The sequence below is a fragment of the Quercus robur genome, chromosome 8, assembly GCF_932294415.1.
Source record: "Quercus robur chromosome 8, dhQueRobu3.1, whole genome shotgun sequence".
Taxonomy (NCBI): Eukaryota; Viridiplantae; Streptophyta; class Magnoliopsida; order Fagales; family Fagaceae; genus Quercus; species Quercus robur.
The window spans coordinates 40,810,869-40,831,396 of NC_065541.1; the positions used below are offsets into that span (position 1 = coordinate 40,810,869).

The following is a 20,528-nucleotide window of genomic DNA, read 5'->3' on the forward strand; positions in this document are numbered from 1 at the left end:
TATCACTTTTTCATTTACTAACAACTATTCACCACATCAGTAGTTTATAAAAAAATTTATAAAAAAGTTTGTATCTCTAGTATTACCCATCACAAAATTCTAACACCCACAAGAACACTGAAGTGCTTACGGAGATAAAAACTCAAAGTGGAAAAATATCTTTGGGGCTTCTAGCACCAAACAATTCACTAATCAAGAATAGTTGCAGTACATATCACTTCCAAAACCCTTGAAGTTAAGTAATGTCTATATTCTCGAGCTTACAGTTCTTGCCAGCAACCGATTACTTGAATCCCTTCTTTTTGATCGTCTCCAAATTTGCAATTGAGCCTCCAATTGCAATGACCAAGTCTCAATGTGTGTGATGGTTTGAATCTCCTTTTATAGAATTTGGCAATTTTAGAGGAAGAAGATAGAGAGAAGAGAAGGGTCTTACCACTAAATGTTTTAAAATTTTATAGTAGTTTTTTGTTCAATAAAAAATTAAAAAAAAAAAATTTCTCCAATGAAAGGAATATTACAAAAAGTTCCAAGAAATTCAATGATTTAAATTAAATTATTTTAATTAGATGTCATATTTATATATAAGAAATTTGGATCTTAAAGATTGCATTCCAATTTCTTTTTTTGCACAAAACTTTGGATCTTAACTGTTGGATTCCAGTTTCTTTTTTGTAAAAAACTGAACCAAAATGTTCAACATCATGATTCTTTTTTTTTTTTTTTTTAAAAAAGATGTTTAACATCCAGATTACATCTCTCTCTCTATCTTTTGAAAAAAATTAAAAAAAAAAAAAAAAAAAATTGGAATCTAGATCTTGAAGATCCTAATTCCCTTTGGAAGGAAGAAGAAATGGAATACTAATGATGAACATCTGGGTTCAGTTTGCACACCAAAAAAAAATTTGGAATCCAATTTTGAAGATCCAGATTCCTTATTTGTATAAACTGTTCCATTGCAACTCCAAATATTGGAATGTTTCCCCGGTAAAATATACAGATCTTGACAAAAGAGATACATTATACATAATTCATATTTTGTAAATAACTATTTAGATATATTATGCATAGCTGAAAACCTAAAAAATAAACCATATAACATGTAATTTCATTCTCATGAGGTCTGGGCATTAACAGTTGGACATTATTGAAATATGTACATGATTTCACCATCAATCCCTCTGAAAGTCCTTCGGTCTTTCTCCATTTTCAACCTCCATTGGTCAAAACAGATAACAAGCTTTTTGTGCCCCTACACCTTCGATCCATCCACAAGTCAGCTCCTTTCTGATGTGAATGCAGTTACCTGGTTGTCTAATTCATAAACAGGAAAAATGAGGTAAAGAAAATTCATAACAACCTATCTTAGAAATAACAATGATTTTTTTTTGTTTGATAAACTAGAAATAACAATGATAGTAAAGTAAGTGTGTGTCTGCTTTCCAAAAAATGAAAATTTGAAAAAGCTATACCTAGAAAAAGTGAGGTTTAAAAACACTGTACTTTGAAAAGATGCAGCTTCATACCATTGTGCTGGCCGGATGCTATATAGATAAAGTTGAAGACAGAATAAGTGAAAACAAAAAATGATGGCAGAAATCTCATCAGAGTTCTTCGATCTCATAAATCTTGCCTAAGTTATAATGCTCCAAGCTATGAAGCATGGACACTGACACAGGACACAATACGACATCACACCATTTCTTGAAAAAGTAAGACAAACAGGGCAGGGATACAACAATTAATTAATGAGGGTAGTTTAAATTAAGACTCGACGATACACCATGCTTACCCTTGACACTAACACTATTTAAAAAGTCAATACCCCATTTTTATTAAAGTTTAAATTAATGAGGGTAGTTTTAGAAACTATTATCTTTTTAGTTTAAAGACAACACATGAAATTATAATTCCTTAAAAAGTAGAATTTCTAAATACAACCAACAAAATGGGATAGGAGTAGTTATAAAAAATGATTAAAGCATCTATACCTTGTCATTAATTTTTATATTCCATGCATCACGGTTAGACCCATAGACAGGGTCACCGACAACAACAGCATTCCTCAGGAGTGGAACTCTATCAGGAGCATAATCATCATCACTGTCATAATATTGATGTGGCCCAAGAGCTTTGAGAATCATTGCCAATAATAGAGACAGTCCCTGAAAACAAAATATAAAAAAAACTTCATTCTTAAGGACCCAAATACTTTTGTATCTTATTACTGTAGAAAACATAACTATCTAAAAAATGTGCCTAGGAAATTAGGGGGAAAAAGAACACCATACTGAGGTTTAATCACAACAGCTAAAACTTTTGCAATTGATATAGATAAGAAACGGTGTAATGGTTGATTGTGACAAAGCAAAGCGCATTTTCTAGGAGAACAATTACTAGATCAAATCCGTAAATGATAGGATTTATATATCTCAAACCTCATATGTATGAAAGATGCATCTAAGACTGTAAAAAGGAATATATTAAAAGTTTCTACTGGTTTCACTACTTATGGAGAGGTAAATAGTGTCAATTAGTAAATCCTTTGAGAGAAAAAAAATATATATATTAATCTAAAAGTGAAGGGGGATCCCAGTAAAGGGGACAAGATCCTCAGGGATTGAACCTGTGCCCACTGCCCTCTCATTTACCACTTGAGCCAAGGGCTCCATATCCTTGCTTATAAGTAAATTCCCTCAAAGGGTGCCAAAATTCAGAGAGAGAGAGATACCTGGACAGACACAATGGACAAGCCTATCCACTTACAGATCTCAAAGTTTGACATGACAAAATCTTTCAACTGAGCAAAGTTCCCACTTGGATCCACTGGAAAGTCCTGCTTGCCAATTGAATCAAATCAGTATCATTACCACATAAAAGCATCTTTCCTAGGTCAATCACCTCATGAGTAACTAAATAGGAAATAACAAATGAGTTTGTATGCATAATATACCTCCTCCCAGTTACGGTTTAGAAATACATCTGCAGTCACTCCAGCTTCTAACAGGAGGAGCAGAATGAGAAGCAGCATATACTGTTTCTGTTAAGGACAACCATGAAGTATGAATGGATTATGCCATACGCTTTAGTTTAGCATCAAAATATCCCATTCTGGGGTGAAAGAAGAGCTTTAAAAAGGTTATTAATGAGCAAGCAGAGAGCATTTTCAAGAATGGTAAAGGAAGCAAAGCCATAAGCCTCGTTTTAGAAAATTTACATATTTCACTTTCAAAAATAATGCCAATGTGTTAAAAGATCTCTTTTTCTTTTAACATAACTCTAGGATTACAGGAATCAGCCACTCCAAAAAAAGAGAAAAGGGGGGGGGGGGGGGGGGCTTGTGGGGGGGGTGTTTTTTAAGGCTGCCAACCAATCACCTCTTCCAAACCCTGCAAAAGTGAGAGTTTCATGCACTAGGTGCAAAAATGACTAAGGATTCAAAATAAGGGTTATTGTGAAAAGATCAATCCTAATTTTAAATGGATGGCTAAAACAATTGTACAGTCAGATATGCATGTCAACCCAAATTTATAATATTAATTAAGTTCAATTGAAACTCTAACTTTGAAACTCCCAAGCACAACACAAAATGTATGAAACAAATACAGACTATTAAGAATTATATTACAATAAGAAAAGAAATGGAACAATCTGGTTCTATAATAATACAGCAATCAAGGTTGAATTATAGGATCAACTATGGTTTTTCTAAGAATGGACGGAACTACTAAAATTTAGCCAACCAAGATTGATCATACTAATAACACTCCCAACTTGAAAACAGAATCCAACTGTCCTATACAGAAATGAATTCACTGCAAATTACTGAGGCTTTCAAGTTTGAGGATTAAAATACTTAAACATGTTACTTAAATAGTTGATATTATAGTGAACAATATATTCTAAACACAAGTAAAAGACTTTGTAATGTAAATCCTAGCTCTACATTTACTTTAGGAAGAGGAGAAAAGTTGGAACGTCAATATTCAACATAATTCATTCAAGAAAAGGATACCAAATAAAGGCAACAACCGTTAGCAGTTTCTGCAGCAATGTGACCTGTGCATGTGATCACACATAAAGTGACCCCAAGGCCAAGGAAAGTGTAAATGAACCTGCAGTTCATACAAAAGAAGCAGTTTAAATTCTCGAAAATTTTAAACTCACGACAACCAAACACAACCTAAGAAAACATTATTCTATGGGGCAAGAATCTTCCTTTAATTTTTTTTAATCCTTTTTCTTTAATTGATTTACAAGAAAACTAACTAATAAGTAAGCAAATTCCAACCAAAAGCAACTGTTACAAATCCTTAGAAGAGTAAAAACAATTAGATAGTAGTGGTTAACAAGCATTTCGAGAGCAAAAGACAAGCAAATGTCAATTCAAGGCCCCCTTCTTGATTGTCAAGGACCTATAGAAACAGAAAGGGGTCACAAATTTTCTGAGCCTAGTAAACTAGTACATGATCTAGGAAAGACCAATTAACCACCAAATTCCATTTCATTTATGTTTCCTCCACTTCTCTCAACAACTATATGGAAGATGAAATAAAGGAGATAACTGAGAAGAGAAAACAAATGCTAAACAATAAAGAAGCAACTAAAATGCAGCTCTTATTGCAAAACACAAAATTTCTCAGCCACAAAGGGTCAATACACCTAATAAAAAAAACACTTAATTACTCTCCATTTTCTGCATTGCCTCATCAACCAGGAACCACCAATATATCTTTTCCTTTCCCATATTTTCTCATCAACCAAACAAACCCAAAATGCAATATTTCAAAACCAACCAAAAAACCAAAGACCCAGGAAAAATAAAATTCATACCATGAAACTGGAAGATCAGAGCCACCACCAAAAGGCAAGTCAGCCATGTGCCTCTGCCAAACCCTAATCATCCATAGAGCATACAAAATCATGGCCATCCCAACCATCCCAATCAATGAATTCACCAGCTTCAGTATCGATTGCATGCAGCTCCTCACTAGTCTACCCATTTTCTGCCCAAACCCAATTCACCAATAACACTAATTATTCCAAAAAAAAAAAAATTGCAGGAAAACCCTAGATGGGGACCTAGGGCTCAAAAGCGCGTGGGAGGTACGCAAAGATAACGATTAACCGACCGAAGAAAATTCTGGTTTAAGTTTTTATTTTTGGAGAATGTTAACCAGCACCAGGCGGTGCTGGCTAAGTGCAGAAAAGACAAAAAAAAAAATTTGTCAGAAAAAATAAAAAAATTCTGAATATTATCTTCAAAACTGAAAAAATTAACATATATTGCAAAAAGAGACAAAAATTGTGTCAGGAAAATTAAAAAAAAATTATAGTTAACGGACACCGTGCCGTATCGGATAACACAACCTTTTATTTATTTATTTTTTTTTATGAATTTAAGTTTCCCGAATTTTAAAGAATTATTTTTAAAGAAATGATTTTTACTCACTTTTATATAAAATTTTTAAGGTCCATTTGATATATATGTTTAAATATATATTTTCAATTTTTAAATAATATTACACATATTTTTATTTTTTTTTAACCACACGAAACAATTTACTGGAGCAACATTACCTGGCCTTTGATTTCTGTTTTTTCGAAGCGTTTTTGTATGAGCGAATATTTTCATTTTCAGTTTATTTAACCAGTCTTGCTGTTAATAAATTAAAACTATTGGTTTTATATAGCATCGGCGTTGCTGTGGTGTAGTGGTTATCACATCAGTCTTACACACTGAAGGTCTCCAGTTCGATCCTGGGCAGCAACATTTCAAACTAAAATATTTTTAAGTTTTTTTTTAAAGGAAAATTTTTTACATTTAATTCTTTTTCATGCTTGTGGAGTTTTCACGACTCTAGAGGATTCAAACATCAAAATTTATTATATCTGATATTTTTATTGATAATATTGTTTCGCTATTTTTATTAAAAACTATTTTATTGATATTATTGTTTCACTATTTTTATTAAAAACTATTTTAGACAGCCATGAGTACTTAACTTGTCAGCCAAACTACAGCGAAAGGCAGGGCCAGCCCTAAACATTTTAGGGCATAAGGTGAAAATTAAAATGGGGCATTTTTTATAGTTATGTATTAATTAAATTAATATTTATTTAATATTTTTATATTATAATATATTTCATTTAAAATATATTTTTCTTGCATTTTGAGATGCAAATTGACTAATTAAAATTTTGTATTCAAGATCTTCTAACATCTCATTTTCAATCGATAATATAGCTAATCCACTTAATCTTTCTTGGGACATTGTCGATTTTAGATATGATTTTATTAATTTTAATTTTGAAAAACTTCTTTCTGCAAAAGTTACGGTAACATTTTGCAATTGTATGATTTCATTATCTTCTAACTCTTTTTGGTGAATTTCTTGCTCATTTGTGATATTTTCATCTAAATTTTATGTTATATTTTGTTTATTACTAATAACAAATTTATCCATTGATCCTTTTTGAGACTCAATTAATTTTTTTTTCTTTTTTTAAGTTTTTCATATCCAGATGCATATTTTCTGGTAGACATTTCTAATCAAACAATACATTTATAAAGACTAAAATAAAAAAAATAACTTTCAAGTGTAGAGCAAATGAGAAATAGAACCTAATTTATATAAAAATTATTGTTGTAGTTTCACCAAATAATAACAAGTTTTTAGTAATCTCAACCTACATAAATAAAAATTTATTCATTATATTACCAATAACTAAAACATATACTGAAAACACAAGATTAAAATTTAAAAAAAAAAAGAAATTTTAAGCACAACCATAACAAAAACAAGCCCAACCCAACCAAGAAGATGCCTGCCAAGATGGCAACACAAGTCTTATTAATAAGACCCACCTACAAAAAACATAAAACAAATCCTATTACAACAACAACAAAAAATACACACTTGGAAGGCCCAAACGTGAAACATCCAGCCGCAGCCCAACCCTAGTCTTAACAAATCTAAAGTAGAAAGCCAAGCCTTATAAGTTACACCTCAAAAGTCAAAACTCATTCTACACAATGCCAGAATCAAAACGTAGCACAGCAGTAGCGAGAAAGAAAAAAAAAAGGCAATTGGCCCGGTAGTCCTCACTCCTTAGAGTTTTTAGATCAAATGCGATCGGATGATTTAGATTGAAGGAAGCTTAAGCCAGGTAACTAGCAACAATGGAGAGAAAGAATGAGAGAGGCGGAGAGCAAGAGTTGAGAGAAAAAAGCAGAGCAAGAATGAGAAAGAGAAATGGTAAAAATTTTAGGGATTGGAGGTTTTTTTTTTTTTTTTGTTTTTGTTTTGATTATTGATTGTTTTGTAGTTAATTTCTTAGACCGGATTTGTAGTTTATCTTGTTGAATTTTGGTTTGTCTGGAGGATAATGTTGTTATTTTTGGGACAATTGATTTAATTTAGATTTTTTTTTTTTTTTTTTTTTTTTTTTGTGCTACCAATGTTTAACCGAGTATGATAGAAATTTTGTTTGTTGATCAAAAGGATTTGCTAGATTTTTTTAGCTTCATCTAAAACCAATTTTTTCCCCCTACTACCTCTTCTTTTCTAAAATTTTGGGACCCCCTTCCACTTGGGGGCCTTTGGCAATTGCCTAATTGGCCTAGTGGAAGGGCCAGCCCTGGCGAAAGGTACGGTGATAATACAATTTCATTTAGGACAATATTTCAGATGTATTTTGCTTACGTATCATCTTCCTATATTGTTCTCAATAAAATGACATCCTGATTACTTTTCCAAAAGATTATCATCATATGCTCCTAAACAGGGCTAATTTGAGCAAATTTGTATGGCTAGAACTACAAATTTTCTTGTGTTAACTTGAAATTTTGTCTTTTGCTCAAACCCCATCTACTACAGGTTCCTAGCAAAAGAACAAGAACTTCCCAAATTCTCAGCTAAGAAATACTACTAGAAGTAAATTATCAACATGTGCAGTCATGCTATTTTTGTGCTGAGGCGGACGAATAATGCACTTTACGTGAGAATAAGACGATGAAATTGTCTATGTTTTGGAACAATTAGTCTTCTTAGAAGTCATAATAGCTATGTTTCAACAAATACACAACATAACACAAGGGGAAATATTATGCAAACACACCGTACGCACATGTACAGTACATGCACTGATATATTCAATTGGAGTGGCTCAACAAGGAACTAAATTTTTACACCTGTGTGTAATTAACACATCACTTAAGAAGATATCCATAAAGTGACAAAACACTGGATAATCTTGTCACTGAATCTCTTTTTTCTTTCATCAAAACGCCTTGTTTTAAGATTTTACAAATCTTGGATTCACTAGTACTTCTTGGCTCAAATATCTGTATACAAACAATTCAATGCTCACAAAAAGTCTATATGATTGTTATGTACAAATTAGCATGAGTTCTTTTTGTCTTTGTCAATCAATTGCACAAGTGAACCTAATTTCATGCTACTGAAATGGTAGCAAGGTAGCATAAAACTCGAGATCTTTATGCAAGCCATGTGACCATTATGAAGACATGGGAGTTTACAAAACAAATAACCTAGGAGGCATGTACATGGATACAGGTACAAGTATAACACAGCGATATGAGCAATTTTTGGAAAATTATAATATGACATGACGGGTACAACACCGGTACGACATAGGTATGGCACCCTAAATGAAGCGTTCGTACTTCCTAGCAAATAACCTTTTTTTTTTCTTTTGCATACATAGACACAAACAAGCACAGAATGGGGGCAATCAAGAAGCTAACCTAAATTTCTAGTTGCATTATGCAGGCAAGCCCAAGCTTGCAACATGAATGCATGTTGACAGGCAAATACATTGATTTATTAAAGACAATAAGAACTACAATAACAGAAAACAGAGTATTTACTTCATTTATCCGACACTTTTCATCACATCACAACCTTCAATATCGCATTGAGATTGATTGAATTATCCTGTTCAACAATCTCAAAACACGGCTACTAATTTTTTTTTTTTAAGGGCTACAAAATTTTAAATTAAGAAAATTGCTGCAAAACTTTGGACCAGGTTTTGATCTCTATTTCACTAATCAGCATCAAAATCCAAATACATTCTATAGGCATTTCTATCAGAAGAGTAGTAACCTTCTATCAAGTTATCAACTTGGAAACCATATTTCTTGTAGAGATTCATAGCAGGAGTCCTCAACGGATCAACATGAAGTGTTATACGGTGAACATTTCTGGTTCTACATTTTTGAATTGCTGCTTTCAACAATGCCTCTCCATGTCCTAGCCTCCGACAATTCTCCTTCACTGAGTTTGTTTTAAATCAAAAGGAACACCCAAATTTAAGAAAATAGGTTATCTTCAATAAGGTCACAAAAACCTGAACAATAATAAATAGTTTCACCAATTTAGGAATTTCAGGGCTTGCCAAATCAGTCTCATTTCCACTGAAGAAACCAGTCCGCAAAGCAAAACATACAGGTTAGAATGACGAAGGGGGTGCATGCGAGCACATATTTTATTCTCATTTCTTTTATTCTTGGCTTAAATATACTCCTCGTCCCTAAAATTCAACCTATGAGCAAATTTAGTTCCTAGAGTTTATAGTGATTGGTTTTAGTACTTAGATGATGTGGTCAAATTAAAAACTGACACATCATCACTTTACAGGAACTAGAAGCGATCACTTTGAATTTGTTAGGGACTAAAACTGATCACCTTAAATGTTTAGGGATTACATGCAATCACTTTAAGTTTGTCAAGAAGTAAAATTGCTCATGAGCTAAAGTTAGAGACCAACAATGTATTTTGGCCTTTATTCTGTTTTGGTACTTTCATCAAATGGGTGACAAGCATATTTGAGGTTTCACCAACTCACAACCCCACAATAGGGGACACAAAACTTTAGCACTTCAACTATTCAGACACGGATAAAAATCATGAATTTCAGACAGTTTTAGCATATGGGCCTCTAAGGGTCATCAATTTCATATTCAAAGAACAGAACCAATCGATAAAAGAAACAATATATTGAAATTATCAAATTTCATACGATGAAAACTTTGTAAAATTGAAAGAAGGAAAAGGGGTTGGGAACCTGCGAGCTTGGTGATGGAAGCGTATAAGGAAGAAGGCCAAGAATACATGACATAGGCTACAACTTCACCATCGACCTCCACGTAAAGCAATCCAGAGTTCTTCTTTCTCATCTCATCATCAAAGGATCTAGCAAGTGATTCGTGTTTGGGAAATATCTTTCTCTCCAATTTCACAATCTCATCCACCACTTTGCCCCAATTGCTGGAGTTTCTATGCAGTTCCGCTATGACCCCACTCGACGACATTGATGAGTTTCGGCCTTCTTTTTTCTTCCTTTGCTCTGTTTCAACTTTCGATTCATATGCTTTGGTTTCACTCTTTTTTTGAAATTAATGATGAAAGTTCTTTTTCAAAAATAAACTAAATAAAAATAATATATAGTTTTTGGTTAAAACTAAATAAAAATAATACGTAATAAGTCAACAATACACCCAAATGGATGGTTCCCCCCCCCCCCCCCCCCCCCCAAATAATAAAAGTAAATTTTATTTCCAAATTTTATGACTATGGTCTTTTTACACTTATTCTATTTCTTTCTTAGAAAACTTTGAGCAATAAAAATTGTGATTATTTTTAATATCAACACTTATTTACTATTTTCTATAAAAAAAAAATACTAATTTACTAAGTTTTAATTTCTAAGACTTATAAAATTCAATAATACATATATACCTTTATTTTCTTTTTTTCCTTTCTCCTTTCTCCTTTTGGTTAATAGGGATTTCATTTAAAACTAAGCTAAGATCCAAGCTAGATGCCAAAAAAAAAAAAAAAAAAAAAATGTAAGAAGATAAACAAATATGTATGAATAATAAAATCTTCATTGTGATGGTCACTCCACAAGTATAAGAGTGAGCTTCACAAACATATACATTTAGATTAGACTAGAGTAGAATTTCTATCTTGTATCAAAAAAAAAATCTTCATTGTGGATGGTTCTAGGTGTTTCATGAAGAGTCCCAATAGAAGCATATGGCATCATTACTTACATAAATATAACTATCATGACAATGGTTTGATAAAACTCAGCTTATTACTATTGGAATTAAGATGATTCAATTGGTGATCATTATTGTTTGTTGAAAATTTTTGTAGAATAGATTGTACCTTTTTTTTTAAGAAAAGAAGGAAAAAAAAAAAAAAAAGATTGTAGAATAGATTGTACGTTTAGCTCATATAGGTTCTCATAAACTCAGTCAATTGGATATACATATATGTTGAATGGGTTGGATTCAAGTCACCACTCAATATGTTTTGGGCAAATTACAACTTACTTGCTTGTAGTTTTGCAAAAATTTAAATTGTCTACCCATGATTTGAAATTTGGCATTTTACCCACCTGAGGTCTAACTCATTAAGGTTCCCTAACCAACCTCCTCACTTTCTCCATTATAAGCAAGAAAAACATATAACAAAATTAATGAAAACAATATCAAAATGAGATATATGTAAAAATTTAAAACCTTGACTCAAGAACTTCAATAGAATACAAAAGTCACTCAAACATCTGCTTGTACCATTAAATCAACTACTTGAGCAACATTTTTGGTATTCAATAAAGAGGAAAACGCCTATACTTGTGAGGAAGTACACCCTGTTATGGGTGTATGCTTCCTCCCTCTCACAAGCTGGTGGGACCCACAGTTGGTGGGTCCTACTAGCTGTAAGAGGAGAGAAACATACACTTGTAAAAATTCTTTGCTTTGGGCTTAATTGAATGGGTTTTGCATGCTATGGTTTGGGTATTTTGATCGTTTTGGTATTTGGTATTTTGGTATTTATTTTTTTTAGCGAGGGTTGTGGGAAATCTGAGTTGGCCTTTATAATTAAGATTTGTTATAGTCGTTTTTAAGTTGTGGAATTTAGGAATTAATGGTTTAAGTTGATTGTTGCTGGGAAAGTGTGGGAAAAGAATGAAATTCAATTTTGAATTCTAGGTTTATCTTTGATCATTTAGAAGTTTGTTCAATGGGTGTGTGGAAAATCTGAGTGGGACTTTGAATTGAGTAACTAAGATGTGTTATGGTAGTTTCTGATCCTAAGTTGCAAAATTTGGGTTTCAATGGTTCAAGTTGAATGATTCTTTTAAGAATCAAGCAGAGTTATTAAAGGAATTAAGGATGATTTATTGAGATTCAGTATTCTATTGATGTTTTTTAGAAGGCATAATTTTTTTTTTTATATATACAAATGCCACAATTTGATCTTATTTTTGTTCGCCTCACCTCACTGCCCATCGTCGCGCTAATTTTTTATGTTTTTCATGTTTATAATAGAGAAAGTGAGGAGGTCGGTTATGGAACCCTAATGGGACAGACTTCAAGTGGGTAAAATGCCAATTTCAAATCACGGTTAGACAACTTAAATTTTGGTCAAACTATAGGTAAGTAAATTGTAATTCGCTCATATGTTTTTAATATATGGAAATTTTAAACAAATTCACGGTTGAATTAGGTTTTATTCTTATACTCTGCTTACAAAATTGCAAGATGATTTGAGATCAATAACCATGTCATTGATTAGCTACTTAAATTTCAAGTTTTTGTATATATTTAATATTGTGCATAAGAGATGAGTTTCTAGATCAAATAGTAAATAACATCTGATTAACACAAAATTTAGCATGTGTGTAAGTGTGTTAAGAACATAGGATATATGTAATCTGATAGTAGAATTTTCAAAATATTAATTCAATAAAAAATTGTTAGATAGTATATTATAGCTCAGAATTACACTAAGTATAATTTGAACTCAACTTAGGTTAAATAGTTACTCTTTACTAGTATGTAATCAAAATTCCTATACAACGGAAGCTTTATAGCCTTTATCTTTATTTTTTCACTTAGATAGTATCACATGCCCTACAACTACAAGTGCCACCACTGAAATTAGTTATAAATATGGGAAAACATTTTTATATAAAAAAAAAAAACAAAAACAAAAACAAAAAAGAAGAAGAAGAAGAAAAAAAGTTGGTAGTACACCAGGTCCAGGTATACGAAATTTCTATAAAAATAGCATGAGATACAAATACAATTTACACTTTATATAGTCTTTTGAGTTTTGACAACTCCATTGGGGAAAACTGAAAAAAGAAAAAAAAAAAAAAAAACAGTTAAAATTAAATTCTAAAGTCATAATGATAGCAAAGAGTACAAGATATGCATTATTAGAAAAGTGGTAGACAACGGACTGCACATCTTCTCAAGGCATCAAGTATATTACTATTCAAAATCGTTATCAGCAGCACTTCCAGTCACCACTAGCAGAAGACAAAAGGGATAGTAAGATATGTAACGCATTATTCGGTTACTTGATGACATTGGGAAACAAAGGAAGAAGTAGAGTGATAGAAGAGACACCAAGAAGACCAAGCCCATGACCATAATAGTAATAGCAAGCCAACTGAGTTTGCTCACAGCCAGGTATATGCCAGCCAAGAAAGCTAGAGACATCGTGGCCAGAGCAACTCCAAGAAGTGGTAATGCTGCTCTGAGTGCGATAAGTACCAAATGGACGTCGCCTAATTGGGCCCAAATGAGAGTGACGGCAACAAAAATAGAGCTAAACATTGCTATAGTATTGCAGAAAATAAAGCCATGAAAAATGTTGTCGCCCAGCATAGTGGCCATGCCTTTATCGCCTTTATCTTTATCATCACCAGAGGAGTTATAGCCACCAGGTATTGTGAATCCAGCAGCAAAGGTCACTGTGGCAACAAGGGTAGACACCAATAAAAGCGTGTTGGCTGTCTTTATAGTTGTCTCTGCTCTGCAGCCCTGACAAATTAGAACCTTGTTTTTGAGCACTGGCATTGGGGTTCCATGGCACACCAGCAGCTTTGAATGCAGTCCATGTTAGCCGCTGCAACATGTAAAGGTGATCTTAGTATATTTGAACTCTTAACGAACTTATACTTACAGCATGTAAAATCGTTATGGTAGTAGTAATAGTAGAAGAATAAGAAGAAGAAAAATTAAATGGTATGATCTCTTATCTACACATTTTTTGACAATCTTAAAGGAGTTTTCAATTTAGAATGCCACGCCTACAATTTGAAAAGATGAAGTTTCATTTTACAATTAACAGTATTGCAACTAATGATTGCCATGAATTAAGGAATATTGTCTATTGATATAAGCTTGAAATAATACATAGCACATAAATTACATGATAGCTGAGCTCTGGTACTCCGAATCAGTTCTAATTCTCCTTTTCACAAGATTAACTAACTTTTTCAATCAGTCCAAAGCTTTTGTTAAAAGATTAGCTCATAAGTATAATCCCTAAATGATATATATTGATGTTGCTACTGAATACTGATATGTTGAGCAGATGGAATTCTTTTTTTCAAAATTCCAAATATGTGTTTGTTGTTATTTATTTGGTGATAAAAACAGTTAGAGAGCAAATTTCTCTTACTTAAGCATACCTGTCGAAAGGTTGACGAGTTTTCCATGTAGCATTCAGCAATATCAAGAGCTGTTAATCCATCATTGTTAACGAACCTCAGGTCCACCCTGTTATCCCATGTTAGAGCACTCACAAGTTTGGGATGCCAGTGCATGGTGGCCAAATGCAAGGGTGTGTTTCCATCCTTATCCCTTTCGTTTATAAGCGACTCCAGTCCAGGAGTTTCAAGAATGTACTTAATTACATTAAGTTTCCCACTTGTAGCTGCAACATAAAGAATATTCTGACCTTTACTGTTCTGCATCTCTTCTACATATGGCGAATGCTGTAGCAACTCCTGAATGACATGAACATGACCTTTGGCGGAAGCCGTGTGAATCGGGAAGAAACCATCTTTATCTCTTTCCATGGCAGTGGAAGTATTTTTACCAAGCAGGTTACGAACACCTTCAAGGTAGCCCATGGATGCTGCCCAATGGAGTGGAGTCTTGTTCTTCATCCTGGTAAAGGATCCAATCTGGCCTTTTCTCCAATATTAAATCTAAAACACCTGAAATTTGACAAATACATGTAGTTATAAGAATTATGTACACACATTTGAAATCTTTAGGTATTCCTCGGGCAAAATAAAAACTTTTTGCTTGGGAGGTCCAATTGTAATCTCAAAATATAATTGAAGGAATACATAAACACTACAAAAAAAAGGTTCTATGGCCGCGTTTTTAAAACGCAGCTATATGTCAAAAAAACGTGGCTATAACCTATAGCCGCGTTTTTTTAGGCCGCGCTTTCTAATGTAGCCTAAAACCTGTGACTATAGGACTGACGGTCCTCTGACCGCACTTTTTAACCGCGGCCCAAGACCAGGTCCTATAGCCCCATTTAGTTCACACAGGTGAGGTGTGTGTAACAGTGCACTAATTTTTACCCATATAGATTGACACAAACATACACATTTAAATATGTGTTAGTGGTTTCTAAAGTCTTATGATATCCATAAGATTTTGGGTTCGAAATGCTTTATAAGAAATAAGCGCAAACTAATTAACATCACTCAAAAAATTCTTGCTTCAATTTCTCTTTTGGACTTCTAACGTTATAAATTTTAATTAGATATTATTTTTTCATTTAAGATTATAATATCTAAATGAAAATTTGTCTTACAATATTGAAAATAATAAGATAACTATTGCTTCTTTAAGAGTTCGAAGTGGAGATGTTCTTCTGCATCATGTTGGCTTCCTCCACCTTTGGGTATGTTCAAAGCAAACTTTGACAGCGCTGCTTTTAAAAGAAATATAAGCAATTGGCATAGCTGTTGTGATTGTGATTTTAAAAACTAGATTGGACTGGCTGGTTCAACTGAAAATTGGACCCTCAATTGGTCTAGTAAAAACCAATAATTTAACCGTAAAAACCCTCGGTTCAACCTATAAAAATTGGTAACTAAACCTTTTCCAATTTTCAAAACCATGGTTGTGATAATTAAAAGATTCTAAAGGTGAAATTAATTATTGAATGCCATCGGTCTGCTTATGATCATGTAATAGATGACATGAAATGTTCAGCTATGGAGCACCCAAGTTTCAGTTTCTCCCATGTTAAACGCAGCGGCAACATTGTTGCCCACGCTTTCCAAAAAGGCAAAACACTTAGATGAACTATAGGTTTGGTTAGAAGAAGTACCAGATGATATGTAGCTCCTATTGTAATAAGGGATGTTCCCTGACCGTTTTTGCTTATTTGAATTGAACTTGATTTTCTAGATAAATAAACGAATAAATAAAAGTTCAATGACTTGAAGGTTTGAATTAAAGATCAAACTTTTTTTCCCCTTTCAATTTCAAAAGGGGAGTTCAGGAATTAATTTTTTAATTATTTTTGTAAAGGGATCATAATTTATTTTTCCCATAATTTTGGAGGGGTTATGGCTCTCGCCTCAATACGTTGCCTTGCTCTTAATTTCTCGTAAAATCTTATGTATCTATACCGGTTAAATTTATGACAAAACCTATTACTCATGTAAAATGAAGTAGTATACATTTATTGTAGCATACATTTATTGTACTTTTTGTATCATTTCTTGTCAACTCAAATTTTCAACAACAAAAAAAGAATCTCCTAAATTTTTTTTTTCCAAATCCAATTATTTCTCGTAGCCCAAGCCTCCTAATCTAACATTCCAATTAATGCAATTGCAATTACTCTAATCTCCGGCATCAATAGTGGTGTCATATCGAAACCAGACAAGTTTTTAGCAAAGTTGAAGGAGAACATCATCAGGATTCAGGAAGACCATATTATTATAGTTAGGGATTTAATAATTTAAATAGATATAAATGAAAAAATAGGTATTTAATTATTTTTATTAGCTTATTTTGTTTAAAAAATAAGTTTGATAAAGATAAATTATAAATATACTATCCTCATCACACGTGCGATGAGGCTTTTTTATAGCAAAAAAAAAAAAACTCAGTGTTTTTATTTTATATATATAATTTTTATTTTAAGAATCTAATTTATAAGTAGATAAAATAATTTGAAAATTAACAGGCGAGTGATCCTATTATTTAGGCAATATTTTAGTGGAATTTAAAGTTGCATTTTTACCTTTAATTTTGTCTCTACTTAAATATAGAGGTGTTGGGACATTTTTGAACTAAAAAATGAGATATCCAAATAGGGGAAATAGTTTTAAAAAGTTAGTATATACGACACATAAACTAAAATAAGGTAGAGAATAAGTTTAGAAAGTAATAAATAGCAGCACTACTTTTACTTGTGTTCCGCTTCATAATGGCAGTCTGAACAGGTGACTTTCCTCTTAGTCTTAGCCTTCTAGACTGGTTCTCAATTATTTGTTGCAACATAAACCAGAGACAATAAGAGGAACCATCTACTTCAGTGGCCAGATACAAGGGTGACTTCTCTTCCTTGTTTAAACAAAACAGCGGCTCAGGTTCTAGCTCGAGCACTACCATCAGAAGAAAAGAGGCCAGATCCTTTAAGTGCATTAATGGAGAGTGCACGTTTGATCCAAACATCCCTTTTGGTGTTTCTCTTGCTCGCATTGAGTGTTTCTTATGTGCATTGCCAAGCCACACGTGTTGGGTTCTACTCCAAAACATGCCCTCGAGCTGAATCTATTGTTCGCTCAACCGTGTAAACACATTTCCGATCTAATCCCACTGTGGCTCCTGGATTGTTAAGGATGCACTTTCATGACTGTTTTGTGCAGGGTTGCGATGCTTCTGTACTTATTGATGGGCCTAACACTGAGAAAACAGCCGGACCTAACCTTGGTTTGAGAGGATATGAAGTTATTGATGATGCTAAGACTCAGCTTGAAGCTGCATGTCCTGGCGTTGTTTCTTGTGCTGATATTCTTGCCCTTGCTGCCCGTGATTCGGTTGTTTTGGTACTTAATCTACCTCAGGATTTTATGAATCATATTACTACTTTACTATATATATTTACATGCTTTTACGTGTAATTAATCATATTTTGCATTTTTCTTGCAGACTAATGGACCAAATTGGCAGGTGCCAACCGGATGCAGAGATGGCTGGGTATCACTGGCCTCTGATACTACCAATTTGCCTGGTTTTACAGACTCCATTGATGTGCAAAAGCAAAAGTTTTCAGCTAAGGGTCTAAACGCTCAAGATCTTGTTACCCTTGTTGGTAAGCTACAATGCATAAAATCATTCAATAAGTCATTTTCAAGAATGTGTTTAACTTGGTTAATTTTACATTTCAACTAAGTCTATTATTCATTTATGTCATGACTAGGTGGCCACACCATTGGTACTTCAGCTTGCCAGTTCTTCAGGTACAGACTGTATAACTTCACTACAACTGGAAATGGTGCCGATCCTGGCATCAACCCAAGTTTCCTCCCTCAATTACAAGCACTCTACCCACAAAATGGTGATGCCACAAGGCGTGTTGGACTAGACACTGGAAGCGAAAACAGATTCGATGCGTCTTTCTTCTCAAACTTGAGGAACGGTCGAGGAGTACTTGAGTCTGACCAGAAATTATGGACTGATGCGTCCACAAAAGCTTTAGTTCAGTGCTTCTTAGGCATCAGAGACTTGCTAGGGTTAAGCTTCAACGTCGAGTTTGGAAGGTCCATGGTGAAGATGAGCAACATTGGTGTCAAGTCTGGTACTGAAGGGGAAATTCGCAAAGTGTGTTCTGCGATCAACTGATCGTAAAGGCTCCAGAAAATGGATAACAACAATTAAACCCCCAAAAAAAAGCAAAACAAAAAATGTAAATGTACTCACTTTGTTCTTGAATTTAATTTCCTTGTTGGTTTAAGTTAATTATAAGGTGATGAAAAATCGTATGTACTCAACATTTCTTTATTTATTGGCGTAAGCCAATTGATCCAGGTTCAATCTTCAAAGAGATTTGCATTTTAATAACAATGAAAGTGACATCAAGCACTCTAGCTAACAGCCGTATTAAGGCAAGTTCTCTATGACAAATCTTCAAATAATACTGACTGTTATGCAAGGTGGACTACATAGGCTGACCTATCATTGCATGTAATCAACGTAGAGCGGAGTTTCACATACGACATTAATCTTTGGAAACGATGACTTTTTATAATATAAATTAATTAATAAATAAATAAACCAAATCATAGAATTTGTTAAAAAAAATTAATTAATTAATTTAAACAAAATATGTTTAATATTAGGATGAAATTTTATAATAACATGGTGGGCACTATTTGGCTTAAACTAACGTAAATATATATATATATATATATATTACTAGTTGTCCTCCTGATATTGTAAATGAAGAAGATCACACTATTGATGATAATGAGGTGATCCCTGATTTCCGTAAATGGACTATTCCTAAAGTTGATACTAAAACCATTTATAAAACTAGTTTTGTTGAAAGTGCTTTTCATTCTGCTTACAAAGCTAGAACTGTTGAACAAATTTTCTCTATTTCGAGAATTCATGAAAAATGCTGTTTGTTTACTAAAAAGAATATTAATGACTTCCTTGCAGCTAAAAAATTCAGTTATTTGCATATTGGTATGGTTCAAGTTGCTATTAAACCACTTACCCGAAAGGGTATTAATGCTTCTGTTCTCATGTGTTTAAGAGATGCTAGATTTAAGATTTTTAAAGATAGCATTCTTGGCATGATCACTGCTTCTTTGTATGATGGCCCTGTTTATTTTAACTGTTATCCTGATCTTACTCTTGCTTTGGATGATCCTAATATTGTTAAAACTTTAACTTTGAATATTGCTTCATCTGGATATCACATGGAAGAGGGTAGTAAGCCTTTTGCTTTGATCTATTGCATTTATTACAAACTAATGGGTACTCAAATGAATCCTTGTGCTATAATGCCTAGAGAACCTTCAGGTAAAACCATGTTAATTCAATGTTCAACTCCTGATGCTAAAATCCAAGTTCCAAAAATGATTCAATGGCAAGATGTTAAACTTCCTAAGGATTGGTTGTTAGAACAAGAAACCCCTCCTGCTAAACCCATTTTTGATGAGCTTGATCTCACCCATATTCAACAATATCTTGATGGTACTGTTAAAATAAGTTTTCAAAACAATCCACCTTTGAGGATCAACGAAGGAAGACATTCCTTTGCTGGATCTGAAAGTATTTCAAAAAGAGATCGCGAGATCAATGAATTTTTGAAAAAGAATTTGGAAACATCCTCTAATTTAAAGCTAAAAGGTATTTCAAGTGATAAATCCCAATTCAGCTCTGTTTACTATTCAACTAAACCTGAAACTTCCACTCCATTTAGTAAAACTGCTAATGAAGATGAGGAAGATACTGTTTCTGTTACTCCATCTGATTTTGATTCTCCTATTGAAACTCCTCCTGTTTACCAAAATCAATTAAGAGTTTTGACTGTTTTAAATGATGATTTTGAAATTGATTGGGATTCTTTGTACAATGAGTTTATGCTTGCTTCAAACAAAACCAAGAGAAAATATTTTCAAGATAATTTTGCTCAGTCTGA

At 33.1% G+C, this 20,528-nt stretch overlaps 4 protein-coding genes and 1 non-coding gene across 7 annotated transcripts; 2 read left to right on the plus strand and 3 right to left on the minus strand.

Moving 5' to 3' along the window:
* Positions 1-956: 956 nt before the first annotated feature.
* Positions 957-5,214, minus strand: LOC126695511 (tetraspanin-19). 3 transcript variants are annotated; one of them, XM_050392282.1, is made up of 6 exons: positions 4,834-5,209; positions 4,016-4,115; positions 2,954-3,040; positions 2,732-2,836; positions 1,992-2,165; positions 957-1,314 (listed from the first exon to the last, which is right to left on the minus strand). In XM_050392282.1, the coding sequence occupies exons 1-6, from the start codon at positions 5,001-5,003 to the stop codon at positions 1,303-1,305; spliced, it is 648 nt and encodes a 215-aa protein (XP_050248239.1). In that variant the 5' UTR covers positions 5,004-5,209; the 3' UTR covers positions 957-1,302. The 3 variants fall into 3 exon arrangements, with proteins under 3 accessions (XP_050248239.1, XP_050248237.1, XP_050248238.1); XM_050392280.1 differs by having other exon boundaries at positions 1,271-1,544; positions 4,834-5,214; XM_050392281.1 differs by having other exon boundaries at positions 1,271-1,544; positions 2,954-3,034; positions 4,834-5,210.
* A 486-nt stretch (positions 5,215-5,700) lies between these two features.
* TRNAV-UAC (transfer RNA valine (anticodon UAC)) lies at positions 5,701-5,773 on the plus strand. Its single transcript has one exon. It is a non-coding gene; the product is annotated as a tRNA-Val (tRNA).
* Positions 5,774-8,871: 3,098 nt separating this feature from the next.
* Positions 8,872-10,439, minus strand: LOC126695513 (uncharacterized). The gene is made up of 2 exons (XM_050392283.1): positions 10,093-10,439; positions 8,872-9,302 (listed from the first exon to the last, which is right to left on the minus strand). The coding sequence occupies exons 1-2, from the start codon at positions 10,337-10,339 to the stop codon at positions 9,073-9,075; spliced, it is 477 nt and encodes a 158-aa protein (XP_050248240.1). The 5' UTR covers positions 10,340-10,439; the 3' UTR covers positions 8,872-9,072.
* A 3,310-nt stretch (positions 10,440-13,749) lies between these two features.
* LOC126693985 (protein ACCELERATED CELL DEATH 6-like) lies at positions 13,750-15,079 on the minus strand. Its single transcript, XM_050390025.1, has 2 exons — positions 14,527-15,079; positions 13,750-13,958 (listed from the first exon to the last, which is right to left on the minus strand). Exons 1-2 carry the CDS (start codon positions 15,004-15,006, stop codon positions 13,764-13,766), a joined length of 675 nt encoding a protein of 224 aa, XP_050245982.1. The 5' UTR covers positions 15,007-15,079; the 3' UTR covers positions 13,750-13,763.
* Positions 15,080-17,515: 2,436 nt separating this feature from the next.
* Positions 17,516-18,721, plus strand: LOC126695516 (cationic peroxidase 2-like). Its single transcript, XM_050392286.1, has 3 exons — positions 17,516-17,925; positions 18,029-18,191; positions 18,300-18,721. The coding sequence occupies exons 1-3, from the start codon at positions 17,719-17,721 to the stop codon at positions 18,719-18,721; spliced, it is 792 nt and encodes a 263-aa protein (XP_050248243.1). The 5' UTR covers positions 17,516-17,718.
* Positions 18,722-20,528: the final 1,807 nt, after the last annotated feature.